The 27,089-nt window shown below is 41.5% G+C and overlaps 4 protein-coding genes across 8 annotated transcripts in view; 2 read left to right on the forward strand and 2 right to left on the reverse strand.

Annotated features, from left to right (window-relative positions):
• Positions 1–434: 434 nt before the first annotated feature.
• LOC115202992 (IST1 homolog) lies at positions 435–9,763 on the reverse strand. Of its 3 annotated transcripts, none has more exons than XM_029767217.1 (11): positions 9,657–9,763; positions 9,086–9,104; positions 8,900–8,996; positions 7,304–7,484; positions 5,323–5,410; positions 4,840–4,923; positions 3,182–3,292; positions 2,819–2,977; positions 2,371–2,493; positions 1,751–1,757; positions 435–1,616 (listed from the first exon to the last, which is right to left on the reverse strand). In XM_029767217.1, exons 1-11 carry the CDS (start codon positions 9,746–9,748, stop codon positions 1,444–1,446), a joined length of 1,134 nt encoding a protein of 377 aa, XP_029623077.1. In that variant the 5' UTR covers positions 9,749–9,763; the 3' UTR covers positions 435–1,443. The 3 variants fall into 3 exon arrangements, with proteins under 3 accessions (XP_029623077.1, XP_029623076.1, XP_029623078.1); XM_029767216.1 differs by having other exon boundaries at positions 1,751–1,796; XM_029767218.1 differs by lacking the exon at positions 9,086–9,104 and having other exon boundaries at positions 1,751–1,796; positions 9,657–9,742.
• A 703-nt stretch (positions 9,764–10,466) lies between these two features.
• LOC115202991 (U3 small nucleolar ribonucleoprotein protein MPP10) lies at positions 10,467–15,586 on the reverse strand. Its single transcript, XM_029767215.1, has 11 exons — positions 15,421–15,586; positions 14,397–15,036; positions 14,106–14,281; positions 13,801–13,981; positions 13,526–13,667; positions 13,315–13,382; positions 12,609–12,746; positions 12,383–12,493; positions 11,400–11,507; positions 10,978–11,208; positions 10,467–10,750 (listed from the first exon to the last, which is right to left on the reverse strand). The coding sequence occupies exons 1-11, from the start codon at positions 15,504–15,506 to the stop codon at positions 10,601–10,603; spliced, it is 2,031 nt and encodes a 676-aa protein (XP_029623075.1). The 5' UTR covers positions 15,507–15,586; the 3' UTR covers positions 10,467–10,600.
• Positions 15,571–16,989, forward strand: LOC115202993 (methylmalonyl-CoA epimerase, mitochondrial). Its single transcript, XM_029767219.1, has 3 exons — positions 15,571–15,794; positions 16,051–16,394; positions 16,520–16,989. Exons 1-3 carry the CDS (start codon positions 15,767–15,769, stop codon positions 16,670–16,672), a joined length of 525 nt encoding a protein of 174 aa, XP_029623079.1. The 5' UTR covers positions 15,571–15,766; the 3' UTR covers positions 16,673–16,989.
• Positions 16,990–20,629: 3,640 nt separating this feature from the next.
• LOC115202996 (amyloid-beta A4 precursor protein-binding family A member 2-like) overlaps positions 20,630–27,089 on the forward strand; it is a 69,969-nt gene continuing 63,509 nt past the window's right edge. For 2 of the 3 annotated variants that reach the window (XM_029767220.1, XM_029767222.1), the window contains exon 1: positions 20,630–20,712. The gene's annotated coding sequence lies outside the window, so the exon portion shown is untranslated. The remainder of the gene's footprint in view (positions 20,713–27,089) is intronic. The other variant, XM_029767221.1, reaches the window with a different exon arrangement.

Below are 27,089 nucleotides of genomic sequence, written 5' to 3' on the forward strand. Positions count from 1 at the left end.
AGGGCTCACTAAACACAAATGCTTATTTTGTAAATTATATCTGTGTTGGAGTGTGTCCCTGGCTAGCCGTAAATTAAAAAAACACAAATAGTGCTTTCTGGTTTGCTTAATATAATTAGAAATGATTTATACTTTTGATACTTAAGTATATTTAAAACCAAATACTTTGACTTTTACAAAAGTAGTATTTTACTGGGTGACTTTCACTTCAAGTCATTTTCTATTAAGGCATCTTTACTTTTACTCAAGTATAACAATTGGGTACTTTTCCCACCACTGCATGTTACGTGTACATAGTCTGAATATACTTATAGAATGGGAAGGCCTCTGATGATGGTGGTAAATGCAGTGTGGCACATATAGGACACACATACATAGATAACATACTGAATCACACTATAAACCTCTATTACACAAAGAGGAAGAAGAACCCATTACATTTTGAGGGCCATATTTACATCAAACTTACATGGTCAAGTGGTTTTTCATATAGAGTATCATTTCTGTCACCAGTCAAATCATGCATTCCAGTTGCCAATTCACTGCATGGGTTATATTACACAAACACGAGAAGTGCATGTATAGGGTTAAACTAAATACTCTAAAACAATAAGTGGATTTTATGAGAAAAAAGATGTACAAAATAAACAAACATTTTCCAACTCTTGCCTTCAACCTCCTCCCAAAATATTTTTGCTGTATAAATAAAACAATTCCTTTAAATAGCCTTATGTATTACATATTTCAATACCCCACTTTATCACTCAAGTCTGATTGAATCCCTCCACCCCATGTAACATATGTCATAGAACTGGTTTCAGACGTCACCAAAGGTTCAGAGCCAGAGAGTACTGAGGGTCAAACCCGACAGACAGGGTGCTACGGCCTTGAATATGTCCTAGGCCTGAATTATTCCACACAATGGGTGTGCCAGAAAACAGGTTTTTCTAGTATGCAATTCAGTGACCGGTAAAAAACAGTTTCATGAAACACACAATGACAAACTATTGAGATCCTGTATTACTCAATCCAGTCTCTGGACGAGAGACACTATTAGTTAAGACTATTCGATTATTAACCAAATATTGGCTCATACTGTGAGTCAAGGGGATACGTGACAACCATAGCAACGAGAAAGATTGAGGTGTTACATAGAGTACTAGTAACTATCATGAAGGCCATTTTATATCCAAAGTGCTCATATAAAGATCACATCTATATGGCCCAGTTTTGATTGGATGTAGTCGATAATAAAATGTACTGTCAAATAGCCCTCTAAAAGGCCTTCACCTGTTTGAATGAGGTACAGTTAATGTTATCAGTAAAACTACACAATAAGGAGAGTTTCACTGCAAAGGGTGCCAATCCAAATATTTCAACATTTCCTGATACTGTAGCTGCAGTGACTGACAGCACAGTATAGCATGATGGGATACTGGAGGACTAGGTCTTCTTCTTCAGATCCTCAAAGCGTCGTGACAGGTCATCAAAGTCGATGTCATCAGAGGTCGCAGTGTTTCGCCCAACTCCAAAGGAGGAAGTGGGAAGCGTGTCAGGAACTGAGGGAAGCTCAGGGAGGGCGTTGTTATCGTAGATCTGGGATGAAGGCCCCGGGCCTGTGGAAAGAACATAGGTTTAGAATGACATTACAAATACACCCCAATGCAACCGTTATGCAAAAAAAGCAAGCAACAATATTGTTGAAGAGATTGACGTGTAGAAAAGGAAATATTCATTGAAAACAACTTACCAGAGACCTGGGATCGATCAGAAGGTTTAATAGACAGCTCATCAATCTGAAAAATACACACACGTTATGATCTCTCTACCCCGCCTGCATGTTGAAATGTTAAAGTTGTATAGATACATGAGAAGGCAGAGAAAAACAATGTTTTTGTATGTTAGTATGTGATTGGGGGAGGAATAATCATTGAAGTAGTGCATTGCTGAGAAAGTCAACACCGCTGGGCTAAGAATGAGCAAAAAGCAAGAGCTAATAATATAACTAACCTCAAATTGCATTCACTTCACTATGAAGAGCATTGCTTCCCTACCACATCCAGTAACATTCTAGTTTGACAGCAAGCAGATCTCTGTTTCAGCATATTATACTCACTCAGAGCATTCAAAAAACAGTCGTATGCAGTTCAGCACAAGGTTAGTGATTAGCAGTTAATACCAGCTATGGCCGTTTCCACATTCTATCTGTTCTTATCCAATCCCTATCACGTCCCTGTAGCATAGCTCTGTGCTGCAGAGACAAGCGATGGCACAAGCAAACTATAATGAACTCCTCTTCCCTGAAAGGTGAACTGTCCGTCTGTCCATCTGTCTGGAGAAGCAGAAGGGGCAGGGGGCTCTGACACTTACAGACTGGTAGGTAGGGGGGCAGCTCGGCAGCTCAGGGGGCGGCCCTCTCATCGGAGGCTGGAAGTTGTTAAAAGCATCATATGTGCCAACAGAGGGGCCGTTGAACCCTATGGGGCCAGGCATCTAAAGAAAATAAACTTACATTTATAAAAACATCACATTCATATCAACAGCTCTATATTTCTTAAAGCTGGAATCCTTAATGGTGAAACAGCCATGTCTGTTGGTGGTATTACAACAACGAAGTTACTGCAAACAACTAAGACTTTTCTTCCGCTCTGACATCGTCGCGCGCGCAATAGAAAAGCACAATATGTACTGCTGCACAAACAATAGCGGTCAGTGGCGCTGTTTTCCCCCCACTGCGGACTCCATCTGTAAGCAACGATCTCACCAAACAAGAGTGGTGTCATTCAAGACACTACTGGGGGGAAAAAAATGGTCTTACGGCTCCTTTGGGTGTTGGGTAGCTGAACGCCGATGGGGGGCCCATGGGCATAGGCATGGCTCCAGCGGTGAAGCCACCACCACCACCGCCGCCGCCTGGCTTCTTGAAGTCAGAGTCCACGTCTATGAGGTCAGCCTCCTCTCCTGTACACACCTCTGGCTGCGGGGGGGGTAATTCAAATCAAATGTTATTCATCACATGCCTAGTTAACTACTTATCAGTCTTATGGCTTTGGGGGTGGGGGGCTTTCAGGGTCCTGCTAGTTCCAGACTTGGTAGTATATAAATAGTAGAGTCAGTCAGGGAGACAGACAGGTCATCATCATCATCATCATCATCATCATCATCATCATCATCCACTCACTCTGACCATGGCGTCTGACTCGTAGGGAACGTTGTAGTTCTTGGCAATCTCAATGAGGTAGCGCTCCACCAGGATCTTAGGAGGAGCCTCTACACTCAGTTTGTGCATGAGCTATGGGGTAAAGTTGAGACATATTTCTCTGTTTTAGGCACACAGAAACAAACACATCAACATATACAGTACCAATCACAAGTTTGGATACACCTACTCATTCAATGGTTTTTCTTTATTTTACTATTTTCTACATTAGATTCTTCAAAGTAGAAACTATGAAATACCACATGTAGTAACAAAAAACAAAGTGCTAAACAAATCTAAATATATTTTAGATTCTTCAAAGTAGCCACCCTTTGCCTTAATGACAGGTTTGCACACTCTTGGCATTCTCTCAACCAGCTTCACCTGGAATGCTTTCCCAACAGTCTTGAAATAGTTCCCACATATGCTGAGCACTTGTTGACTGCTTTTCCTTCACTCTGCGGTCCAACTCATCCCAAACTATCTCAATTGGGTTGAGGTCAGGTGATTGTGGAGGCCAGGTCATCTGACGCAGCACTCCATCACTCTCCTTCTTGGTCAAATAGCCCTTACACAACCTGGATGTGTGTTGGGTCATTGTCCTGTTGAAAAAAAAATAATGATAGTCCCACTAAGCGCAAACCAGATGGGATGGTGTATCGCTGTAGAATGCTGTGGTGGCTATGCTTGTTAAGTGTGCCTTGAATTCGAAATAAATCACTGACAGCATCACCAGCAAAGCACCCCACACCACCTCCATGCTTCACAGTGGGAACCACACATGCGGAGATCTGTTCACCTACTCTGTTCAAACCAAAAGGACAGATTTCCACCGGCCTAATGCCCAATGCTTGTGTTTCCTGTCCCAAGCAAGTCTCTTCTTATTATTGGTGTCCTTTAGTAGTGGTTTCTTTGCAGCAATTCAACCATGAACGCCTGATTCACAGTCTCCTCTGAACAGTTGATGTTGAGATGTGTCTGTTAAGCATTTATTTGGGCTGGAATTTCTGAGGCCGGTAACTCTAATGAACTTATCCTCTGCAGCAGAGGTAACTTTGGGTCTTCCTTTCCTGTGGTGGTCCTCATGAGAGCCAGTTTCATCCTATTGCTTGATGGTTTTGCGACTGCACAAAGTTCTTGAAATGTTCCGGATTGACTGACCTTCATGTCTTAAAGTAATAATGGGACTGTCGTTTCTCTTTGCTTATTTGAGCTGTTCTTGCCATAATATGGACTTGGTCTTTTACCAAATAGCGCCATCTTCTGTATACCACCCCTACCTTGTCACAACACAACTGATTGTCTCAAACGAATTAAGGAAACAAATTCCACAAATTAACTTAAGACACACATGTTAATTGAAATGCATTTCAGGTGACTACCTCATGAAGCTGGTTTAGATAATGCCAAGAGTGTGCAAAGCTGTCATCAAGGCAAAGGGTGGCTACTTTGAAGAATCTCAAATATATTTTGATTTGTTTAACACTTTTTTGGTTACCACATGATTCCATATGTGTTATTTCATAGTTTTGATCTACAATGTAGAAAATTGTACAAATAAAGAAAAACTCTTGAATGAGTAGGTGTCCAAACTTTTGACTGGTATTGTATCTTGAAGCAGACCATCTGAAAATGCATACCCTGTCATTGACAGTCCCGATTTGGTTTGTCCTACAGAGCTTGCCATACTCCTTGCTGTATTTGGCACACAGCTGATCAGACACCTGTATGGAGAAAGCACAGTATCAAGGATCACAATACAGCAAAAAGTGTACAAACTGCATTTAAACATTTTTTTAACTGAGGACTAGTTTCAAGTTTTATTAGTCGTATGTCCAGGATACGCATGGTACACATGATCCAACTAAATGCTTACTTGCAAGTTCCTTCGACAATGCAACAACAATAAGAAATAATAAAAAGATAATACGAACATCAAGTAAATGGCTCAGCAGAATAGAATACTACATTATAGTATAAGTATAATACAGAAAGGCACAATGTATAGTCCAATAGTTACATGGGTATTGGGGAAGGGGGAGGATGCAAGTGTTTAAATTAGGCAGTATAATAAAACTAGTCCAAGCTACTAGACATGTTAACACACATTGTATACTACTCACAATTTTGAGCTCGTTGACCTCAGACTGCAGACGTGGGGCTGCCCAGATGAGAGTGGACACCGCCTCCTGCAGGCCAGGGTCCAGCTCCCTGTCAAGAAACAGACAAATAGGTGTTAAGGAGATGGCTTGACAGATTTTTTTCACTCATCTGAAAACTCAAATGAAAAATGGTCTAACATCATGGGCCAAAAGGGCGACATAAAATTGTGTTGTATGATGAAAGGAACCACTTTACAAAATACGTTTATCATTACCATACAGAGAATCGTAAAAATGTAAGCCACCCCTCCGCCTATTGACTTCTTTGCATATGTCTCAAAAAAACTGAACACAGCCCCTTAAAAAAAAAAAATACATGTTTTGTCACATACACCAGATAGGTGCAGTGAAATGTGTAGTTTTACAGGGTGAGCCATAGTAGTACGGCAGCCTCTGGAGCAAATTAGTGTTAAGTAACTTGCTCACGGGCCCATCTACAGATTTTTCACCTTGTTGGCTCGGGTATTCCAACCAGCGACCTTTCGTTACTGGCTCAACGCTCTAACCTATAAGCTACCTGCCGCCCTTTAAGGCTCTCCTGGAGAATGGTTGGCAATCCTTAAAATAGCGTAAATCACTTTTTCAATTACAACCAAATACCAATTAATGAATAAGGGATCAAATGGCTTATGTCGGCTACTTCAAAGCAAGGTAACTTACTAAAGACATGTTTATCTATAACCAAGTAAGGCTGAAATATGAAGGTTTTCGTGGAGATCTATTGACAGGATAGGAGTCATTTCAAAATTAGGTTACTCTTCGGGCCGGGGCGATACTCGTTAGTACCGTGGCATGGAAACAAAACACGAAGCGGATTTAACTTCTTTAGGAAAACAGCCCTAATGATGGAAACAAACATGTTGTCATCCAGTCATTTATGCATTTTCCAAGCTATAGCACACAATATTTTACATACAGCAGGTTTTTAAAAAGGACTAAAGAGTTGGATCCGCTTTGGGTTTTCATTTTTGCCATGGTATCATCCAGGCCCTAGATATTCTAATAATATTTTTTAACACTGTCAGAATGACATGCCCAATGTTGAATAGAGGGGAATAGAGTTAACTCCCAATTGAGTGTTTGAGCTGCGTTGATTATAACAGGAGTAGGTTAACGCACCAGTTCATCATCTGCGTGAAGGTAATTTATTCAAGAGCGCTGGACAGCATTTTTGTAGGACATCGGACATGACATTAATACATGCTATTAGCTAAATACTTAACTACCAAAATAACTAACCAGGCTACACCATATGTTTTGAATTGGCTAACTAGTCTGTTTGTTAGTCTATCATTATTTTATAGGCCATAGTCTAGCTGCTGAAATCTCTCCCCTCAGGCCCAATGACACTGGCATAAATGCAGGGGAAGCACACATGACTTTCCAGGATTTTCATGGCTGTATGATCGGTTTGTAAACCAAAAATGTACTGTCTCTGGGCAAATAACTCACGTGACCGCAAAACCGCCTGTCAATGCAATAATTCTGCTCCGATGCGCTCTGGAATAATTGGGAGAACAGCGCGCAACATTGCATGCGGAAGACACTGGTCCAATTCTGATCAGAGCAATTTTAGGGTTTTATTTTTTAGCTTGTCCATCCAGACAACTTACAGTAAATCTATATTCTTCTGGTCCAACTATTTGTTTTACCTGTCCCGGACAAGCATTACATGTCAAGCCCTGAAGGATAAACTCAAACACTGATAATAGGGCAAGGAGTTTTTCCCTTGACCAGGAGAAATTTTGCACTTTCAATTGCCTTTACTCAATTCCTTGCATCCTCTCTCGTCTCGGTCTCAAAACGCATTGGAAGAGAAGTCCCAAGGCTCCTCCCCTCTCTAACCTCACTCAATGTGTTTTGAGGAGGCGGCAAGGAGGCAAGGAAATAAACAATTGAGAAAGAGCCTCCTTGTCCGAGTCCTCTAGGCTGGCTCATTTACTTCATGGACTGGATGAGGCCAAAGCGAGCCAGCAGCAGGTCACAGTACAGTTCTAGGATCTCCATGGCCTCTACCAAGTAGTCCTCTCTGATGATGTGCTCCACACGGATCCGTGCTCGCTCATCCTTCCCTGTTGACAGGTAGTCTGCAATCTCCTTCCGCGCCTTCTGAGCTAGCTCAGCTACAAAGAGACAGAAGATCCAGTCTGTAAGCATTTATTTTAAAGACAACCCGAGATAGAAAAATGTCAATTAACAGAGACTAGGCTACAGCTTGCACGGTGTTTGTGTGTATGTACAGTACCAGTCAAGAGTTTAGACACGCCTACTCATTCATGGGTTTTTCGTTATTTTAACTATTTTCTACATAACACATGGAATCATGTGGTAACCCCAAAAAATGTTAAACAAATCAAAATAGATTTTAATAGTTGATATTCTTCAAAGTAGCCACCCTTCGCCTTGATGACAGGTTTGCTCACTCTTGGCATTCTCTCAACCAGCTTCTCCTGGAATGCTTTTCCAACTGTCTTGAAGGAGTTCCCACATACGCAGGGCACTGGTTGGCTGCTTTCCCTTCCCTCTGCAGTCCAACTCATCCCAAACCATCTCAATTGGGTTGAGGTCGGGTGATTGTGGAGGCCAGGTCATGTGGTGGGAACTGCACATGCAGAGACCAGCCGTTCACCTACTCCGCATCTCACAAAGACACAGCGGTTGGAACCAAAAATCTCAAATTTGGAGTCATCAGACCATAGGATAGATTTCCACCGGTCTAATGTCCATTGCTCATGTTTCTTGGACAAAGCAAGCCTTCTTATTGGTGTCCTTTAGTAGTGGTTTCTTTGCAGCAATTTGACCATGAAAGCCTGATTCACAGTTTCCTCTGAACAGTTGATGTTGAGATGTGTGTTACTTGAACTCTGAAGCATTTATTTGGGCTGCAATTTCTGAGGCTGGTAACTCTAATGAACTTATCCTTCGCAGCAGAGGTAACTCTGGGTCTTCCATTCCTGCGGCAGTCCTCATGAGAGCCAGTTTCATCATAGCGCTTGATGGTTTTTGCGACTGTACTTAAAGAAACTTTTAAAGTTCTTGAAGGTTAGTCAATCCGGAAAATGTCACGTTTTAAAGTAATGGACTGTCGTTTCTCTTTGCTTATTTGAGCTGTTCTTGCCATAATATAGACTTGTTCTTTTACCAAATAGGGCTAAATTCTGTATACCACCCCTACCTTGTCACAATACAACTGACTGGCTCAAATGCATTAAAAAGGAAAGAAATTCCACGAATTAACTTAAGGCACACCTGTTAATTGAAATGCATTCCAGGTGACTACCTCATGAAGCTGGTTGAGAGAATGCCAAGAGTGTGCAAAGCTGTCATCAAGGCAAAGGGTGGCTACTTTGAAGAATCTCAAATATAAAATGCAGATTTGTTTAACACTTTTTTGGTTACTACATGATTCCATGTGTTATTTCATAGTTTTGATGTCTTCACTATTCTACAATGTAGAAAATAGTAAAAAATAAAGAAACCCCTCGGAATGAGTAGGTGTGACCAAACTTTTGACTGGTACTGTAGTTGCCAGGCTCACTTTTCTTTTTCTCCAAGAGCTTCAGGCGATTGATCACCAGTCGGAGATTGACCCGGAGTCTTTCTGCTTTGAATCCTCCACCGAGCATGATGGCCAGCTAAGGAAACAAAAAAGTTGGTATTAAAAAGAGGAGCCAATACATACGGGCAAGTCTGACTATTTCTTTGCCACACTGACATCACCCACCATATTGTTTTCACCGATCCTTTGATCAGAGAACGTGAAGATGAAGGAGATGGGGGAATAAGGAGAGGGAATAAGGAGAGGTTTCGACCCTAGTGAGTCATCATCGTATGAGCGTGTTGATGGCCACACCAGTAACTACAGGCAGGTAGGACTGAAGCGGGCATATAAAACAGACAGCCATTGAGCTAACAGTAGTATCCACCCTCTGAAACCAATAACTGGCTAACTTACATCGCCTCTTATCAGCAATTCAGAAAGTATACACATTTTACTTAGTTTAATCAACAAAATCCACGTTCATGGATCACATAGTAAAGGAATGGTTAGCTAACTAGCTAGTTTGCACAACAAGGATGAAGAAATCTAGTTAGCTAGCTACTAGTAGTTATGCTAGCAAGATAGCTAGCTAGCTAACGTTAGCTAGTTTGATAAACAAAGCAGTGCTGTTAGAATCAAAACGTTTCCAGCTAGCTACAGTAATGTTACCTATAAAAAAGGATCAACCAATAAAAGTATAGTATATATAATAATGTACATGTTATATCTAATACACCATTTTTGTTTACATTACCTGTTAGTGTCGTTAGCTAGGTAAACAACTTGTCGAGTTGCCTGACTTCCGTGAATGTGAGCCTTCCTCCTTCTGCCGCACAAAAAAAACATATGACTGAGTGACGTCACGGGGATTTTTCAAAACGTGGCCGGTTCACACCTGCTGTTTACACCACTAGAAGGCGATGGTGGATCGGAGTGGCATAAAATAGATTTAAAGAAGTTAGACCTAATCCCATAAATGTACGGTACACTAGCTACATAGCCAGATATGTTTTGAGGAAGACGACCACAATATAGCTGGTCAAACTGCACAGGGCAGCAAGACCGAGTTTCAAAACTACACCCGCAGCTCTTTTTTCTTTAGATCATAAAAATACCCTTAAATATTCACTCACATGAAAAAGAATCTGCAAGTAGTAGTGTGAACTTTGAACAAGAATCACTAATTTAATCAATTATTTAGCTAAATAATACTACACGTTTTTGTCACGTACATCGGAGGTGCAGTAAAATGTGGTTTTACGGGATGTCTACTCATTCCACGGAGGGCTGAGTGTCTGCGGATTTTCGCTCCTCCCTTGAACTTGATTGACGAATTAAGATCACATTAGTAAGGAACTCCCCTCACCTGGTTGTCTAGGTCTTGATTGAAACAAAAAAACAGCAGACCTTCCGTGGAATGAGTTTGGCACCCGTTTTACAAATGATGGTTAAGCCCTAGGGCACATCAGCAGATTTTTCACCTGCTGCCCACAGATCGGTTAGCTGAACAGATTAATAGTGTGAATCTAATTGGTTGCAAAAAGTCAGAATAAATTACATCATGACAAGTTTAGCTTTTTTTAATTGCAAATTACAAACTTGCGAGTACTGGTTAACAAACTGCAGCTTTCTCTTTAAAAATCTGTACAAAGAAATACGCATTACCATAACACATACATCATCATAACAATCTAAATGTTACAACTTGAGTTTGCTGGCTGAGACTTCCTTGTGTTTCTTCTTCTTGGAGCCCGGGTCCTTGGCTCCTTTGATCTGGCTCTTCACTTGGTCTTGTAGTTGGGAGAAGAAGGCGGAGGAGGAGCGGAGAGCTTTATCCTTCCCCTCATCCTTGAACAGAGAACAAATAAAAAAAGCTCAACATCTATTTTTAAGAAACTATTTGCAACTGTGACAGCTGAATCCTAGCTATTGTAATAAAAACAAATTAAAATGTGTGGAGAACACAATGGCCTTATCAGTCTATACTGATCACACAAATATAATGGAGGGGCTTGCATTTGAAAGACAATGTTAACTAAATATAAAAACGAGACATGCAGAAAGAAAACACTGACCTTTAATAATGTTGCTTTGCCTCCCTTTGTGAGTTTCTTGAGGTTTTCTGCCACCTCTGCCTTTGATTGTTTCTTGTTCTCTCCAGTTCTGTTAGCCTCCTTCAGTTTCTGTTTCTTCTCCTTCTCGTGGATCTTGACACGCTTCACCTTCTTCTTCTTGCGTCTCTCTCGTTTCTTGTCTGTGGAGGTCTTTTCAGAGTCACCCAGCACGTCGCCAGCCTTGTTCTTCTCCTAAGATCAGAAAGGAAACGGTGTTACCCTGGCCTCTACTGAAAGCCTCTACTGAAAGGCTACTATGGTGGAAAACACAGTAGTTCATTGGTTGTCTTCAACCCTTGAATGCTTTTGTACACGTCAGTATACCCCACTAGAATATGATTTCCCATAACATGAAACATTATGGAGAGAAATGCATGACAAACCTTGACTTCCTCTGGAGCCAATAGAGTGCCACTACTAGCACTGACTGGCGCAACTTCCTCCATAGCAATAGAAGGCAAATTAGAGACAACTTTCACTTCAGGAACAGGCTGCAGGACACAAAGAAAAGGTCAAACATATCAATATTGTGCAAAAAGCGTTCCCTTCATTATAAACTGGGTGGTTCGAACTCCGAATGCTGATTTACTGAAAGCCCTGGTGTAGCACTGTATTTGGGTATGACAAAACATTTATTTTGAAACCACGGCCCAGGGCTGTATCCAGGCACTCCGCCGTGCATTAACAGCCCTTAGCCGTGGTATATTGGCCATATACCACACCCCCTTGTGCCTTATTGCTTAAATATAGCATCTTCAAAAGACAAGCATAAATTCAGGTTGTCATGCAAATGCTCCACATAAAACATACAAATACATGAAAGTACAGAACAGTAATAGACAAGAACATCATAAGATATTACATTAAATAAATAAAAAGTTCTATATAGGAAAGACACAGAGACAACAAAAATACTACTTACGCACTATTCTTATATACAGTACAGTTGAATTAGATCTTTAAAATATTACAAGATGGTTTTTTTTAAAGCTAAACTTGCTTTTTGCCCGTGTAACCTCTGGTGGCAGAGCGTTCAACAAAGACATGGCTCTATACATAACTGAGTGACGCATTAAATCTGTTTTTGGTTTGGGTACCGTGAAGAAAACCATAGTGGAGTGTCATAGATGTCTGTTTGAAGTGTATGCAATTAGATTATACAAGTGGTTAGGCATTTTCAACACACAACTGTTTCTTAAAAAGACTGGAAGAGAAGTAGTCAATTTCTCCTCAACCATGAAAGACTATCATGTCCCTGATGTTAGTTCTGTGTGTGCAGTTAAGGGCAAGGCGTGCTGCTTTGTTTTGAGCCAGCTGCAGCTGTGCAGTGTCCAGGGCACATGGAAACACTGACAGGAAAACTCACCGGTTTGGGTGTGAAGTGGAAGTTAGAGAGAGCGTCAAGTTTAAGGAATAGAGAATCCATGAGCTTTTGAATTTCTACATGGGCTGGGTTTTCTTCGTCCTCCGTCTTTTGCTGAAAAACAAGGGAAATAGATATAAATAATATAAATAATTTCTTCAACAAAAAAATGCATTAATTGCAATATAGAAAACAGCCAAGTGTGTTCCCACTAAAATATAATAACTACCTGATTCTGCTTGAGATACTCCTGCTCATAAACCTCTGCAAGGCTCAGCTTGCTCTTCTCATGGTCCAGAGTCAGCCTCTTCTTGTACTCAAATACCTCTTCCTTAGGCTTCTCCTTGCGCACCACATCATCCCACACCTTGGGAAAAAATTATGTGCCAACGTGGTTTAAATACTGGATAGACCTATACTTGTTCTACCCATTTACTCAATGAAACGATGATGACACATTCAGCTGGACCCAACTGGGAATAGTTGTTCAGTTTGTTGTCACGATTGAGTTATGTCTCTAGAGACGGGTTAGCTAACAACGTGACGAAAACGATGCACGCGATTCAATGGTGCAGACGTTTGTATTCTGTTGTGATTCTGAATGGCCAGATACAGTAGCTAGCAACAATGACTGACGCTGCCATGTGGGGAATCATAGGTGGCTCTTTTCAGCTAGTTTTATCTTGTTCTTGATACCATGTCTTGTTTTGACTGATGTCTATACTAAAATGTCTCAAATTCACTAGCTAGCAAAAACTATAACAATGTACTTGAAAGACACGTTCTCATTGTGCAAATGTATGTTTTCAATAAACAGTGGAGATGAAATATAGTTTACATGTTGTCAACAATCTAAGCCAACCCAGTCTGTTTTGCCCCCTAGTTGAGCATTGGGTCGGTTTCGTTGCTAAACAACCGACCGTCTATATACTGACCTGGTCTTTAATCCTCTGCTTGATGATGTCCTCCAGCTGCAGAGTGGTTTCCTCTGTTACAGCAGGGGCTGAGAGAAAACAGAGCAAAATGTTACCTGGCTGAACAAACACCATCTCTAACACACACAAACTTGCAGTAAGTAAAATACTAAACCCTCTCCAACGGGACTGACGGCTAAACTGAACAGACCGACAAGCATGTGGTACGTACCCATCCTGGAGGCCGAGTCAAATGCCACATCCACCTCAAGAAGGCTGTTCTCTGGACGAGTCTGAGCAGACACCTCTCCTGTTAGTTGCCATGGCTTCTCTCCCATGGCAGCCTTTTCCAAATCCTGGATCTTTTCAGCCATCTGTGTAAGGTAAGAATTGACCGTTTCATTAGTCTGCTACATAAAAAAGTTATATATGACAGATGGAAGAAAATTGTAAATGAAATGACACCCAACATAGATATTCTAAAACAGCCCCTGAGGAAAAGCTTGCCTTGTCTTGTCGTTTCTCAAAGGATGATTTGGATTCAGGTTTTGTTGCATTTTGAGACTTTCCTCCAAAGATGTCCGCCATGTCTTCTCCCTCACTGTCATCACTTTCTCCAGGTAGGTTAAAGGTCACCCGTTTCAAAGCCTCCTTGGCTTGTCTGCACTCTTCATCCTCAACGAAGTCCCTAAAACAGCAAAGGAACAAACAACTCTTATCTTAAGTAGAAAATGAATATCCCTGCCCTATATTCCTTTTTGATGCAATTCCAACCATGACATTCATATGAGATTCCTGCATCAGCCACTTACTCATTTTCTTCGTCTTCTTCTTCATCATCTTCTTCTTCATCATCTTCTTCTTCTTCTTGCATCCCATCTATACTGTTGTCCTCATCCTCTGCGTCTGATTGGTCAGCTGTTTGTGCAGGATCAACATCCACAGCATCAAAAAAGTCTTTGTACTTCAGATTCCTGGAACTTTTCAGCTACAGAAAGAACATAGTACATTAATAGGAATTCAGTGTTTGGCTACAATAATGTCCAGAAACACCACCGAACAGTAGCTAGGTCTGGCAGAGAGAAAAACTATATGATACATACTGTGCTTGTTTTTTTTTGTTTTTTAGAAGAAACATCTTCACTGAAGAGGCCTACGTCATCATCTTCATCTCCAGAGGGCAAGTCCTGGAAGTAGTCTACTTCACCTTCCCCCTCCTTCCCCTCCCTTCTGTCCATATCGTCCAGAAAGGACTCCATCTCTGAGAGCTTAAAGAACCTGTCATCAACCTCTGATGGAGGACCCAGTGGCTTTGACTCTCTCACCGCTGAGCATTTCTTCTGTTTAGCTTGTTTTTCTAATGCGTCCACATCAAAATCTACATCAGAGTCCTCGTCTGTGTTATCCCCTCTCAAGCATTCTCCTTGCCCATCTCTCGTCTCCTCTTCTATATCTTCACCATCTTGTTCAACCCCTTCATCTGGCTCCTCATCAGCATCCTCTTCATCAAACAGGATAGTCAGAGCTGTATCCAAGGCAGCCTGACTCACCGCTGTCTCAAAGTGCTTCAGCACTGCAGTATTCTGGAGCTCCAGCTCCTGCCATATCTGTTCCTCGTCAAAGTTCTCGACCACCAGCTGGTCCAGAGGGCTTCCCTTTGAGCCTGCTGGCTCGTGGGTTTTGTGTAAATCATACAGGGTCTTAGTGAGGTAAGTGAAGTCTGTTGCCACGGCACCCTGAAGACTATACACAAAGAAAAAATACAAATAGCAATGTTGGTTAGTATTCTTCAAGTAGTACAGCGGTTAGTAACGTTAGCAGTCTTCTTCAACCAACCCTGGCCTTGAAATCCCACAGGGCGTGCAGGGGTTTGTTCTAGCCAAGTACCCATACCTGGCTCAACTAATCAAGTGTAGCTAAATTACTAGAATCAAGTTTATCGGTGCTGCTGGGCTATCTTTAAGAATATTTGATGACGTGGTCTAGCTAACTAAACAGGGAATGCTTGCAGATGTTTTCTTGCTATATGCTAGTTAGCCTTAGCATTGTGTAACGATGGCAGCAAGTCAATGAATTGATTTTTAAGCTAAACATATCTGGATATTATTATAAAAATGTTGCACTTACCTAAGAAAATGTTCTGGATGTGCAGTTTTTATGTTTAGTAGCTTTAAACAGCACTCCAACGTGTTACCTATGTCCCCGGTAGCCATCGTTTTTCCTCACATGTGAACATGTGTGTAACAAGAAAATATGCTCCCCCCGGAAACAATCTCTGTTGTGCTATAAAGATCCGGATAGCAGGTCAGGTTAAGATTTAGCAAGCTGGATAGACAACATTAATATCTCAAATAACTGTATTTACAAGAGCAATGTACGGTTTTTAATTGAAAAGCAATATAAGTGTGCTGTATCCCATTGTCTTGACATTCAAAGCGATTCACTATCCTACGTTGCACGAATTTTCGAAAATATGGCGGCGTCCGTGTTGAAGGTTGCACGTAAGTATAGATGGCTGATAAATATTGCTTCACATGTCAACAACAGTCTCTTTAAACTTGATCTCAGGCTACACAACAAAGTAAGCTAAATCCACCGTTGTTAGTGCAGAATTACTTTGAGCAAGTGTTCCCTGTTGCAACCTACTTGACTTATCCAGGTAGCATATTCAATCAAATCAGATCCGTACTCCGGAAGAGAAAAAAAACAGCATGGTATGGTATGGCTGTACTAAACACTTAATTAATTTTGTTACAGGTCTCTCAAAGTGTGTTCGTCACACTTGTTCTCCAACCCTGAGGACACTTTCAACCTCAACACCACTCTGCCAAGGTATTCCAGGATCTGTCTGGAAACTGGGAAGGCTAAATCACATCGCTATAGCTGTACCAGACATGGAGAAAGCCACTGCTCTTTACAGAGATGTGCTGGGGGCTCAGGTCAGCGATAAAGTTCCCCTTCCTGAGCATGGAGTCTACACTGTCTTTGTGGAGCTGGGTAACACCAAGCTGGAACTGCTGCACCCACTCGGGGAGAAGAGCCCCATCGCAGGCTTCCTACAGAAGAACAAATCTGGTGGGATGCACCATATCTGCATTGAGGTGAGTCAGCCTTAGCAATGCTGCATATGCTGTTCAGTTCACATGAATGGGCTGTATTCACTCACTCTATCCTTGTCTCCTCATCTGTTCTCTAATGGAATTGTATGTTATTTTTGTGATCTCAGGTTGATGATATCAGTGCAGCGATAGTGGATCTGAAGGCTAGGAACATAAGAACCCTGTCAGCTGAACCACGGATAGGCGCTCATGGGAAACCTGTCATGTTCCTCCACCCAAAAGACTGTGATGGAGTACTTGTGGAACTGGAGCAAGCCTGAATACCCACAGGTCTCAAAAAGTCTGTAGTTCACAATTAGGCAGTTTGAAAATTGATTAATTATTGCACTTTTTCCACCAGTAATAATGATAGCAAAGGTAGATTTTTTTTAAATATGTTTAATACCAGGGTTTTGATCCATTTAAAAAAAATCTTTATCTTCCTTAAAAGTAAGTGTCTATTTGCCTCTGCTGTGAATAAATTCTATGATTGACTCTATGCACTGTATGGTGTGTAAAAAATGTAAAATGTATTAATTCATTTCATGTGCAAGTCAAACCTGAAGTGTACATAGATAAATGTTTTTATGTGAAACAACTCAACATTTATTTTCACACTGATTTTAACTGAGATGATAGAGCTGCTGGGAAATATTTATTAGGAGCAAATTCAATAATCATGCACCTTTCAGCTGGCTCTCAGAGGAATGCTCTCGCTCTCTCATTGTGAAAAAAGCAAAATGGCCTTTTGATTTGCAATTTCTGATAATCTCATTTGAGTTTGCTATGCAACAGGACAAATGTCTTAATATAAACATGTATAAACTGATATGATAAGCATATATTGAGTGTAATAAGGTTGTTTCAGAGTACTAAAAGCATTTACGTTTAATTGCATGTGTAACCGATGTGAAATGGCTAGTTAGTTAGCGGTGGTGCGCGCTAATAGTGTTTCAATCGGTGACGTCACTCTCTCTGAGACTTGAAGTAGGGTTTCCCCTTGCGTTGCAAGGGCCGTGGCTCTTGTGGCGCGATGGGTAACGATGCTTCGGTGGGTGTCAGTTGTTGATGTGTGCAAGGGTCCCTGGTTCGAGCCCGGGTTGGGGCGAAGAGAGGGACGGAACCTACACTGTTACACATGGACATTTTAAGCAGCCTGTCCAGTCTTATCTATAGTGTTGCAGCAGGCTTTTCTTATTTCCTCAGTGCCGTAGTTCCCCAGGCTGTTAGGAATTGGAGTGAAGAAATGCAAAAGGAACTTCCACACAGTTTCTGCATGAATATAAATTCATAGCCTTCAGCATATGAAGCATTCGAATCCCCGAGCTGACAAGGTACAAATCTGTTGTTCTGCCCCTGAACAAGGCAGTTAACCCACTATTCCTAGGCCGTCATTGAAAATAAGAATTTGTTCTTAACTGACTTGCCTAGTTAAAAGGTAAAATAAATAAAAAAAATATATATATATTCCTAATGACATTAGTCAGGCTCTTGTTTTGGAACTACATTTCAGGCAATATGTTTATGTCGCTGACTTTCTGCAGTGTTAAACATGTAATAGTTTCATTTGCTGTGAAATGGGCACATTCAGTAGCTTTGCCCATCATTTCTCACCAGTCTGGTGCCTAGATCAACTCATCCTCTGCAGCAAAGGTAACTCTGGGTCTTCCATTCCTGTGGCGGTCCTCATGAGAGCCAGTTTCATCATAGCGCTTGATGGTTTTTGCGACTGCACTTGAAAAAACTTTCAAAGTTCTTAATGTTCCGTATTGACTGACCTTCAAGTCTTAAAGTAATGATGGACTGTCGTTTCTCTTTGCTTATTTGAGCTGTTTTTGCCATAATATGGACTTGGTCTTTTACCAAATAGGGCTATATTCTGTATACCCCCCTACCTTGTCACAACACAACTGACTGGCTCAAATGCATTAAGAAGGAAAGATATTCCACAAATTAACTTTTAAGAAGGCATACCTGTTAATTGAAATGCATTCCAGGTGACTACCTCATGAAGCTGGTTGAGAGAATGCAAATGGTGGCTATTTGAAGAAACTCAAATATAAAATATATTTTGAATTAACACTTTTTGTTACTACATGATTCCATATGTGTTCTTTCATAGTTTTGATGTCTTCACTATTATTCTACAGTGTAGAAATAGTATAAAGAAAAACCCTTGAATGAGTAGGTGTTCTAAAACATTTGACCTGTAGTGTATCTTGATTACATAAGTATTCAACCCTCTGACAGTGATTACAGCTGTGAGTCCTTCTGGGTAAGTCTCTTAAGAGCTTTGCACACCTGGATTGTACAATATTTGCGCATTCTTGAAAAATTATTCAAGCTCTGTCAAGACATTTTCATGTCTTGCCATAGACTTTCAAGCCGATTTAAGTCAAAACTGTAACTAGGCAACTCAGGAACATTCAATGTTGTCTTGGTAAGCAACTCCAGTGTATATTTAGTCTTGTGTTTTAGGTTATTGCCCTGCTGAATGGTGAATTTGTCACTCAGTGTCTGTTGGAAAGCAGACAATCAGGTTTCCCTCTAGGATTTTGCCTGTGCTTAGCTCTATTACGTTTCTTTTTTTATATAAAAAAAAAAACTGTAGTCCTTGTTGATGCCACCCCCATGCTTGAAAATATGAAGATTGGTACTCAGTTGTGTGTTGGATTTTCCCCAAACATAACGCTTTGTATTCAAGACAAAGATAATTTCTTTGCCACATTTGTTTGCAGTTTTACTTGAGTGCCTTATTACAAACAGGATGCATGTTTTGCAATATTTTTTATTCTGTAGAGGTTTCCTTCTTTTCTCTCTGACAATTAAGTTAATTTTGTGGAGTAACTACAATGTTGTGCTTCATCCTCAGTTTTCTCCTATCACAGACATAAATTTATAACTGTTTTAAAGTCACCATTGGACTCATGGTGAAATCCCTCTCAGGCAACAGTTAGGAAGGACGCCTGTATCTTTGTAGTGAATGGGTGTATTGATTGGCCATCCAAAGTGGAATTAATCACTTCACCATGCAAAAACGGATATTCAATGTCTGCTATTTGTTTTTAAATCCATCTACCAATAGGTGCCCTTTGCGAGGCATTGGAAAACCTCCCTGGTCTTTGTGGATGAATCTGTTTTTGAAATTCACTACTTGACTGATGGACCTTACAGATGTGTGGAGTACAGAGACGAGGTAGTCATTAAAAAATCATGTTAAATACTATTATTGCACACAGTGAGTCCATGCAACTTATTATGTGACTTGTTAAGCAAAGTTGTACTCCTGAATTTATTTAGGCATGCCATAACAAAGGGATTGAATTATTATTGACTCAAGACATCTCAGCTTTTCATTTTTAATTAATTTGTAAAAATGTCTTGGAACATAATTCCACTTTGACATTATGTGGTATTGTGTGTAGGCCTGTGACACAAAATCTCAATTTAATCCATTTTAAATTCTGTCTGTAACACAACAAATAATGTTGAAAAAGTCAGGGGGTGTGAATACTTTCTGAAGGCAATGTAATTCTTTCATAACTTGCCACTGGAGGCAAAGATTAATGCATTCTATTGCGTGATATGAGGTACAATGGTTTCCAATTTCATCCTCTTTCTGTTATGTAATGTCATTTTGCTAAATATGATCACTCAGTGAGCTGCACACTGATGCATTAGGAAGAATTACTGGCTTATAGATACATTCACTCCACATTCAGTGAAATTTCTTTAAATTCGTTTTTAAAAATGTCACCCTGTTATGTGACTGGTTATCTTAGGTAAAAAAATATATAACCTCTCATATCCAATTATGCAACAATAACATTGTGGTTACTTTTGCCACTACCATAAAAGTGATTTGAAAAGTGAAGAAAATATGATTTCGTTTTTTTTCTCCTTTCTATGCATGATTTCTGTTATTTGTGACCAAAACAAAATAAATAGGATGTCAAATTATGGTGTTTTGTATGGGTCGCACTGCACTCTTTGTAAGCCTATTTATTTTTTTCTCTCCATCACCTTTTCCGTCTCGGTGGTCGGGTGGGGTTTGAGTCTAACGCCTCTGGATGCCGCCACTCCACCGTAAGGACCGGAGAAACACAAGTGTTTTACAAACTCTGTGGGAAACCCAATGGGGAGAGCTGCAGTGGGGTCGTTATACACGTTCCGGGGCCGCTTCAACTGGTACTTATATTTTTCAGATTCCGGGGCTGATGTAATCTGATCCCGTGCAAGTGTCTTGGAAGCATCATCAGCTTTCACAATTCTGAAAGGGAGGTGACTTGAGCGACCGAAGAACATACTTTGAATTCAGCAGGTAAGATAGTGTGGTCTTCATTTATCTACATAGAAATGTTTGATTTATCATTACCGGTTTGTCGAAAAGAAAGGTGCTTTTTGGTCCATTATTTCCTAGAGCATCTTTTGAAGAGAGCGGACAGCAACCATGGCATAGGCTCATCATCTGCAACTAGCTAATTCACCAATATGGATTTTTAACTGCCTGTTCGACACACTTTTAATGCGGGTAAATGTGTCAAATTATTCAATACATGCTGCATTCTCATTTGCTTAATTGCTGGGAATATAAACCTAATCTGAACAAATGTATTGTCAAAATTGTATCTGTAAATGATGGTGTTATACCTCAGATGTTGTCATAATCGTAGTAGGCTGTGCGATAAAGTAGCCTAGCCATTGATACATCTTGGAAAAAGTATATTTTGTTGACTTGTGTAATTGTAAGGTGATCTATGCCCTCTCTGTCTCTCTCTCATACTGTCTTTCTCTCTCTCACTCAATCACACGCACACAAGCTCCATAATCATGAACAAAAAATGGACTGCTAATGAGAACGGTCTGCTTTTGATGCTCTTAGGGTTGATTTATGTTGTCTGTTGTGTACCACTCAGTTCCAGAGCTAGCCATACAAGAGGACAGCGCAGACAGCACACTCACTGTAATTATTTTTGGTGTGTTGTTCTATAGAAACTCAAGGAGAAATGTCAGGGTTGGTAAGCTAGCTCAGTGGAGTCAACTCATGTCCGGTCTGCCTGATGCTGCTGCATATTGATGTAAATGTATTTGAAAGCCTACATAAAAGAAAGCCCAACTCAATCTGAAATTGGCCTTTCAATTAGACAAAACCATGTTCTGATTACATTTTGATTGTCCTTTAGTCAGGCTTGGTAGGAATTATAACTGCTGTAGAATTGTAAGATGACAGCTTGATGACAGCATGTTTGGAATTTTTGCCTTAGGGGTTTGATGTCTGTCTTAACTCAATACAAATGTTAATGAAGGCCTTGATGTTTTTATTCAGTTACACTATACAGTGAAGGAAAAAAGTATTTGATCCCCTGCTGATTTTGTACGTTTGCCCACTGACAAAGAAATGATCAGTCTATAATTTTAATGGTAGTTTAATTTGAACAGTGAGAGACAGAATAACAACAAAAAAATCTAGAAAAAACGCATGTCAAAAATGTTATAAATTGATTTGCATTTTAATGAGGGAAATAAGAATTTGACCCCTCTGCAAAACACGACTTAGTACTTGGTGGCAAGACCCTTGTTGGCAATCACAGAGGTCAGATGTTTCTTGTAGTTGGCCACCAGGTTTGCACACATCTCAGGAGGGATTTTGTCCCACTTCTCTTTGCAGATCTTCTCCAAGTCATTAAGGTTTCGAGGCTGACGTTTGGCATCTCGAACCTTCAGCTCCCTCCACAGATTTTTTATGGGATTAAGGTCTGGAGACTGGCTAGGCCACTCCAGGACCTTAATGTGCTTCTTCTTGAGCCACTCCTTTGTTGCCTTGGCCGTGTGTTTTGGGTCATTGTCATGCTGGAATACCCATCCACGACCCAGTTTCAATGCCCTGGCTGAGGGAAGGAGGTTCTCACCCAAGATTTGACGGTACATGGCCCCGTCCATTGTCCCTTTGCGGTGAAGTTGTCCTGTCCCCTTAGCAGAAAAACACCCCCAAAGCATAATGTTTCCACCTCCATGTTTGACGGTGGGGATGGTGTTCTTGGGGTCATAGGCAGCATTCCTCCTCCTCCAAACACGGCGAGTTGAGTTGATGCCAAAGAGCTCCATTTTGGTCTCATCTGACCACAACACTTTCACCCAGTTGTCCTCTGAATCATTCAGATGTTCATTGGCAAACTTCAGACGGGCATTTATATGTGCTTTCTTGAGCAGGGGGACCTTGCGGGCGCTGCAGGATTTCAGTCCTTCACAGCGTAGTGTGTTACCAATTGTTTTCTTGGTGACTATGGTCCCAGCTGCCTTGAGATCATTGACAAGATCCTCCCATGTAGTTCTGGGTTGATTCCTCACCGTTCTCATGATCATTGCAACTCCACGAGGTGAGATCTTGCATGGAGCCCCAGGCCGAGGGAGATTGACAGTTCTTTTGTGTTTCTTCCATTTGCGAATAATCGCACCAACTGTTGTCACCTTCTCACCAAGCTGCTTGGCGATGGTCTTGTAGGCCATTCCAGCCTTGTGTAGGTCTACAATCTTGTCCCTGACATCCTTGGAGAGCTCTTTGGTCTTGGCCATGGTGGAGAGTTTGGAATCTGATTGATTGATCAATCAATGCTTCTGTGGACAGGTGTCTTTTATACAGGTAACAAACTGAGATTAGGAGCACTCCCTTTAAGAGTGTGCTCCTAATCTCAGCTCGTTACCTGTATAAAAGACACCTGGGAGCCAGAAATCTTTCTGATTGAGAGGGGGTCAAATACTTATTTCCCTCATTAAAATGCAAATCAATTTATAACATTTTTAACATGTGTTTTTCTGGATTTTTTTGTTGTTATTCTGTCTCTCACTGTTCAAATAAACCTACCATTAAAATTATAGACTGATCATTTCTTTGTCAGTGGGCAAACGTACAAAATCAGCAGGGGATCAAATACTTTTATCCCTCACTGTATATACACAAATATGTGGACACCCCTTCAAATTAGTGGATTCAGCTATTTCAGCCACACTCGTTGCTGACAGGTGCATCAAATCGAGCACACAGCCATACAATCTCCATAGACAAACATTGGCAGTAGAATGGCCTTACTGGAAAGCTCAGTGACTTTTAACGTGGCAAGTCCGTTCGTCAAATTTCTGCCCTGCTAGAGCTTCCCCGGTCAACTGTAAGTGCTGTTATTGTGAAGTGGAAACGTCTAGGAGCAACAACTGCTCAGTCGCGAAGTGGTAGGCCACACAAGCTCACAGAACAGATCTGCCGAGTGCTGAAGCGCCCAGCGCGTAAAAATCTTCTGTCCTCGGTTGCAACGCTCATTACCGAGTTCCAAACTACCTCTGGAAGCAACGTCTGCACAATAACTGTTCGTCGGGAGCTTCATGAAATGGGTTTCCATGACCGAGCAACCTTAAGATCACTATGCACAATGCCAAGAATCGGCTGGAGTGGTGTAAAGCTCGCTGCTATTGGACTCTGTAGCAGTGGAAACGCGTTCTCTGGAGTGATGAATCACGCTTTACCATTTGGCAGTCCGACGGACGAATCTGGGTTTGGCGGATGCCAGGAGAACGCTACCTGCCCGAATGCATAGTGCCAAGTGTAAAGTTTGGTGGAGAAGGAGTAATGTCTGGGGCTGTTTTTCATGGTTTAGGCTAGGCCCCTTAGTTCCAGTGAAGGGAAATCTTAATGCTACAGCCTACAATGACATTCTAGACGATTCTGTGCTTCCAACTTTGTGGCAACAGTTTGGGGAAGGCCCTTTCCTGTTTCATCATGACAATGCTCCTGTGCACAAAGCGAGGTTCATACAAAAATGGTTTGTTGAGATTGGTGTGGAAGAACTTGACTGGCCTGCACAGAGCCCCTACCTCAACACCTTTGGAATGAATTGGAACGCAGACTGCGAGCCAGGCCTAATTGCCAAACATCCGTGCCCAACCACACTAAAGCTCTTTTGGCTGAATGGAAGCAAGTCCCCACAGCAATGTTCCAACATCTAGTGGAAAGCCTTCCCAGAAGAGTGGATGCTGTTATAGCAGCAAAGGGGGGACCAACTCCATATTAATTAATGGCCATTATATTGGAATGAGATGTTCAACAAGCAGGTGTCCACATACACTACATGACAAAGTATCTTCCTTTCAGAATGACTGTAAATTAGATTACAGTAACATGATGACTGATTTTGAAGATGAATAAATACAGTTTTTTGGGGTTGTTTTACATAATACCCACTGTGCACACACTGGTTGAGTCAACATTGTTTCCACATAATCTCAATGTAATTACTTTGAACCAACGGGGAATAGACATTGAATTGACGTCTGTGCCCAGTGGGTAGTGTCATATCATGAGCAAGTTCATCACCAAATAACATTTGCGTGATAATACTTGCACTTTGTTGTGATTTTACATTCACATTTGGAAATTCTACTTAGTAAATGGCCATTCTGTCCTAGATTAGGTGTCTTGTTTAAAAAGGTCCCCCTGGGGAGCCTGGGGAAGGTGTGCAGCTCTGTAGGCACCTTGGTCCCCAGCAGGTGGGCTCACTCCACGGCCGAGACCTGCTTCACGTTCTGGCTGGCTGGCGCCTGGCGGCCCGCCTTCTCCTGACCCTCTCCCCTCTCCCAGCCGTCAGAGAGGGTGCTTCTCTGCTCGTTCCTGTTTTATGTGTGCCACAGGAGCTGAAGGACAAACACTGTGTCGCAGCAGCCTGCTGGGATGCCATTCATGCAGCAGCAGGAGAATTCTAAATTGGACTCTTGCGGATGAGAGAGAGAGCCAAGAGAGAGGTACTTGGGAATCGTGTTTCCCTTCTGCTCAGGCTGACCAAGACTGGGACATGTGAATCAGCTAGGCTTGATCTCTACTTTAATAGATAAATTAAATATCTGCTTTAATAGATACATGGCTATTACCTTCTTTACAGCAGTATACTGTACACATTATCAATATAAGATAATTAGATTTGGCTGTGGTCCTGTGAATGACAGAAACAAGTGATGTCTCCATAGTTCACATGTTATGTTTGAACAGAACTGTTTTCACCTCAAAAGCTACTGTTACACATAGCTGTTTAGGATGTAGGATGCGTCTTTTCATTTCTTTGCAAGCCAGACATGTAGGCTACTGATGTCCAAGGCCAGTCAGTTGCCCACAACCCAGTTGCGGTGGGTTGTGTCCAAGATGAGATGTGTTGAAGGTTGGAGAACTCTCTCTACTGCCTCTTGTGGTGTTTTTAGACACGTCTCTCAGCCTGCAGCACTCCCAAGGAAATCAGTTTGACAGTTGATTAATGTAGGAACTCGTTTGAGAGATGACAATCACCACCCCAGTTATTGCATGGTATTACTGCCCGGATCATTAGTGTATTTTTGTAGCAGTACAAATGGAAACCTTTTATCAGTAGTTTTTCTATTTTCAGATCGCTTAAATGTCATATGCTATCTGAAAATAAAAAAAATCTATGGTTCAGGAGTAATTTGGATAAAACAGTCTTTGTGATCAGATTCTTCGACCATTTTCGTGATTTGTAACCTGGCTCAGAAAGTAGCAAAAAATATGTTTTATATTTGATACACAGATGCCTCTGTATGAAGTGTGTCTGTGAGCTGACGTTTAAACCTGTGGTAGTGTTCCTGTTGTACAGGATGTTAATCCTGCAGGAGAGCTGTCAGCCGTGTGCTATCACTGTGTTATGAGAGATGTGAATTTTGAATGAGGAGAGTATAATCAGAGGCTACTCTTTGATCTGGTGTTCAACCTTCCCAAGTTCTCTCACGTCACCCCGCTCCTCCGCTCTCTCCACTGGCTTCCAGTTGAAGCTCGCATCCGCTACAAGTCCATGGTGCTTGCCTACGGAGCTGTGAGGGGAACGGCACCTCCGTACCTTCAGGCTCTGATCAGGCCCTACACCCAAACAAGGGCACTGCGTTCATCCACCTCTGGCCTGCTCGCCTCCCTACCTCTGAGGAAGCACAGCTCCCGCTCCGCCCAGTCAAAACTGTTCGCTGCTCTGGCACCCCAATGGTGGAACAAGCTCCCTCACGACGCCAGGACAGCGGAGTCAATCACCACCTTCCAGAGACACCTGAAACCCCACCTCTTTAAGGAATACCTGGGATAGGATAAAGTATCCTTCTACCCCCCCCCCCCAAAAAAAGATTTAGATGCACTATTGTAAAGTGGTTTTTCCACTGGATATCTTAAGGTGAATGCACCAATTTGTAAGTCGCTCTGGATAAGAGCGTCTGCTAAATGACTTAAATGTAAATAACATTGGGCCAGCTTTTTCTACTCTAAAACATCCCTGTATGGCCTCATGTATTTCCTTCCTTCAGAATAGCTGAACTGTTTAGGGGGAATCCATCACATGGCCACTTTGTGTAGTTGCTTGTCCACAGTTAAAAATGCTCTTGAATTGGGATTGGTGTGGGTTTTCAATTTCCATGATGGTTGTAGTATGTCATCAGGACGTGTATGTTGAAAAGGGGATTTGCATGTTTTCTAGAAGTCGTTGAACCACAGAGACAAGCTGTGTGATTACAATCTTTCATGTTTTACATTTTGATGCATTTTGCTGGGGAACTCAGCCAACATCCAGCCGTGTGATGGCTTCAGAATACTCATATACTCATCTTCCTTCACTTAAGCGACTTAACAAACTCTCCATCTCAGTCGAATGCTAAAAGTGAACAGAGAAA

Source organism: Salmo trutta, chromosome 12 (genome assembly GCF_901001165.1).
Source record: "Salmo trutta chromosome 12, fSalTru1.1, whole genome shotgun sequence".
Classification (NCBI taxonomy): Eukaryota; Metazoa; Chordata; class Actinopteri; order Salmoniformes; family Salmonidae; genus Salmo; species Salmo trutta.